The sequence below is a fragment of the Cyprinodon variegatus genome, unplaced genomic scaffold, assembly GCF_000732505.1.
Source record: "Cyprinodon variegatus isolate N-32 unplaced genomic scaffold, C_variegatus-1.0 Scaffold1192, whole genome shotgun sequence".
In the NCBI taxonomy this organism is placed as follows: Eukaryota; Metazoa; Chordata; class Actinopteri; order Cyprinodontiformes; family Cyprinodontidae; genus Cyprinodon; species Cyprinodon variegatus.
Genome location: NW_015151645.1, coordinates 86817 through 87907, shown reverse-complemented (window position 1 = coordinate 87907; position 1091 = coordinate 86817). Strand labels below are relative to the sequence as shown.

The window sequence follows — 1091 nt, the reverse complement described above, 5'->3', positions numbered from 1 at the left end:
GGGGGGGGGACACAGAAATACATTATGTTGTACCAACGTCATTCATTTCAACGCGGAGCCGTGATGGAGCGCCGGGTGTCCCCGCTCTGGACCACTGCGCACCGCTTTTCTCTCCTCTCCAGAGCGCCGCGCGCTGCGAAGCGGGCCCCGCGCGCTGATCCATTAACGGGTACCGAGGATGAACATCAACAGCACGTTCACAAGCACCAGCACCGCGATCACCGTGAAAACCACGCAAGTCTGGACGTCCAAGGCCATGGCGCAGCGCTGCGGGCCGAGGCTCTCTGCTGAGCGGCTGGATCCCCCCACCCGGTCTAGACGCGGAGCTTCAAATCCACCGATGGGGAGGGAATGGAGGGGGGGGGGTCTCCCTATGCCTCTTCACAATAGCGTTTGACAAAGGCACGCGAAGAGATGCATCATCCTCACCATCATCATCGTCATCAGTGTGCACCGCTAGTGAGGCCGATGGATGCTCAGGCTGATCCAGCTGCTCAGCAGCCTGAGAGGCGGTCCTCCAGCGATCAGCGCTCTGCTGCTGGACAGCCGGCTCCACACATCACCTACCGCCGGGGGAGGGGCGCATCCAGATCCTCAATCCTCCCCCCACCAGCTAAAAATAGGCTCAGCTGATTTATGAGCGATCATTAAAGAAGAAGGAGAAAGAAAGGAAAAATCACAGCTACGTCATCATCTCATTTCCATCTTATTCCGGGCAGGAGCAGAGGCGTAACCAGAAAATGTAAATAGGGTGGCCAGGAAATACCCAATGCACTGAGGGGCCAATCTACTCTGATCTAACAGGAAAATTAATATTTACTAAATAAAGATAAAATATACTTGCCTACAGCCTTTGCTTAGAAATGGACGGATATATTTAAACATCTAGAAAAAAGGTAGAGCAGAGGTCAGGGATCGGACCCACCTGCTGGCTGATCCGGACCCAAACTGATTTAAAACATTATTAAATCACTGCATGTTATCCAATGGCAGCGTCTACCATCAAATCAAATGCCATCAGAACGCTGATAATATTCAGTGTGTCTCAGCCCCCCCCCTTCAGTGTCCACCATATTGGATCAGTCCATTTG

At 52.9% G+C, this 1091-nt stretch overlaps 1 protein-coding gene across 9 annotated transcripts in view; it reads right to left on the bottom strand.

Moving 5' to 3' along the window:
- Positions 1–1091, bottom strand: part of arhgef9 (Cdc42 guanine nucleotide exchange factor 9) — a 94616-nt gene that overhangs the window by 47131 nt on the left and 46394 nt on the right. For 2 of the 9 annotated variants that reach the window (XM_015401202.1, XM_015401203.1), the window contains exon 1: positions 38–421. The exons of 5 other annotated variants lie outside the window; for them this stretch is intronic. In XM_015401202.1, the coding sequence (XP_015256688.1) occupies positions 38–163 (126 nt within the window). In that variant the 5' untranslated portion in view covers positions 164–421. 2 more of the 9 variants (XM_015401204.1, XM_015401205.1) reach the window with 2 other exon arrangements.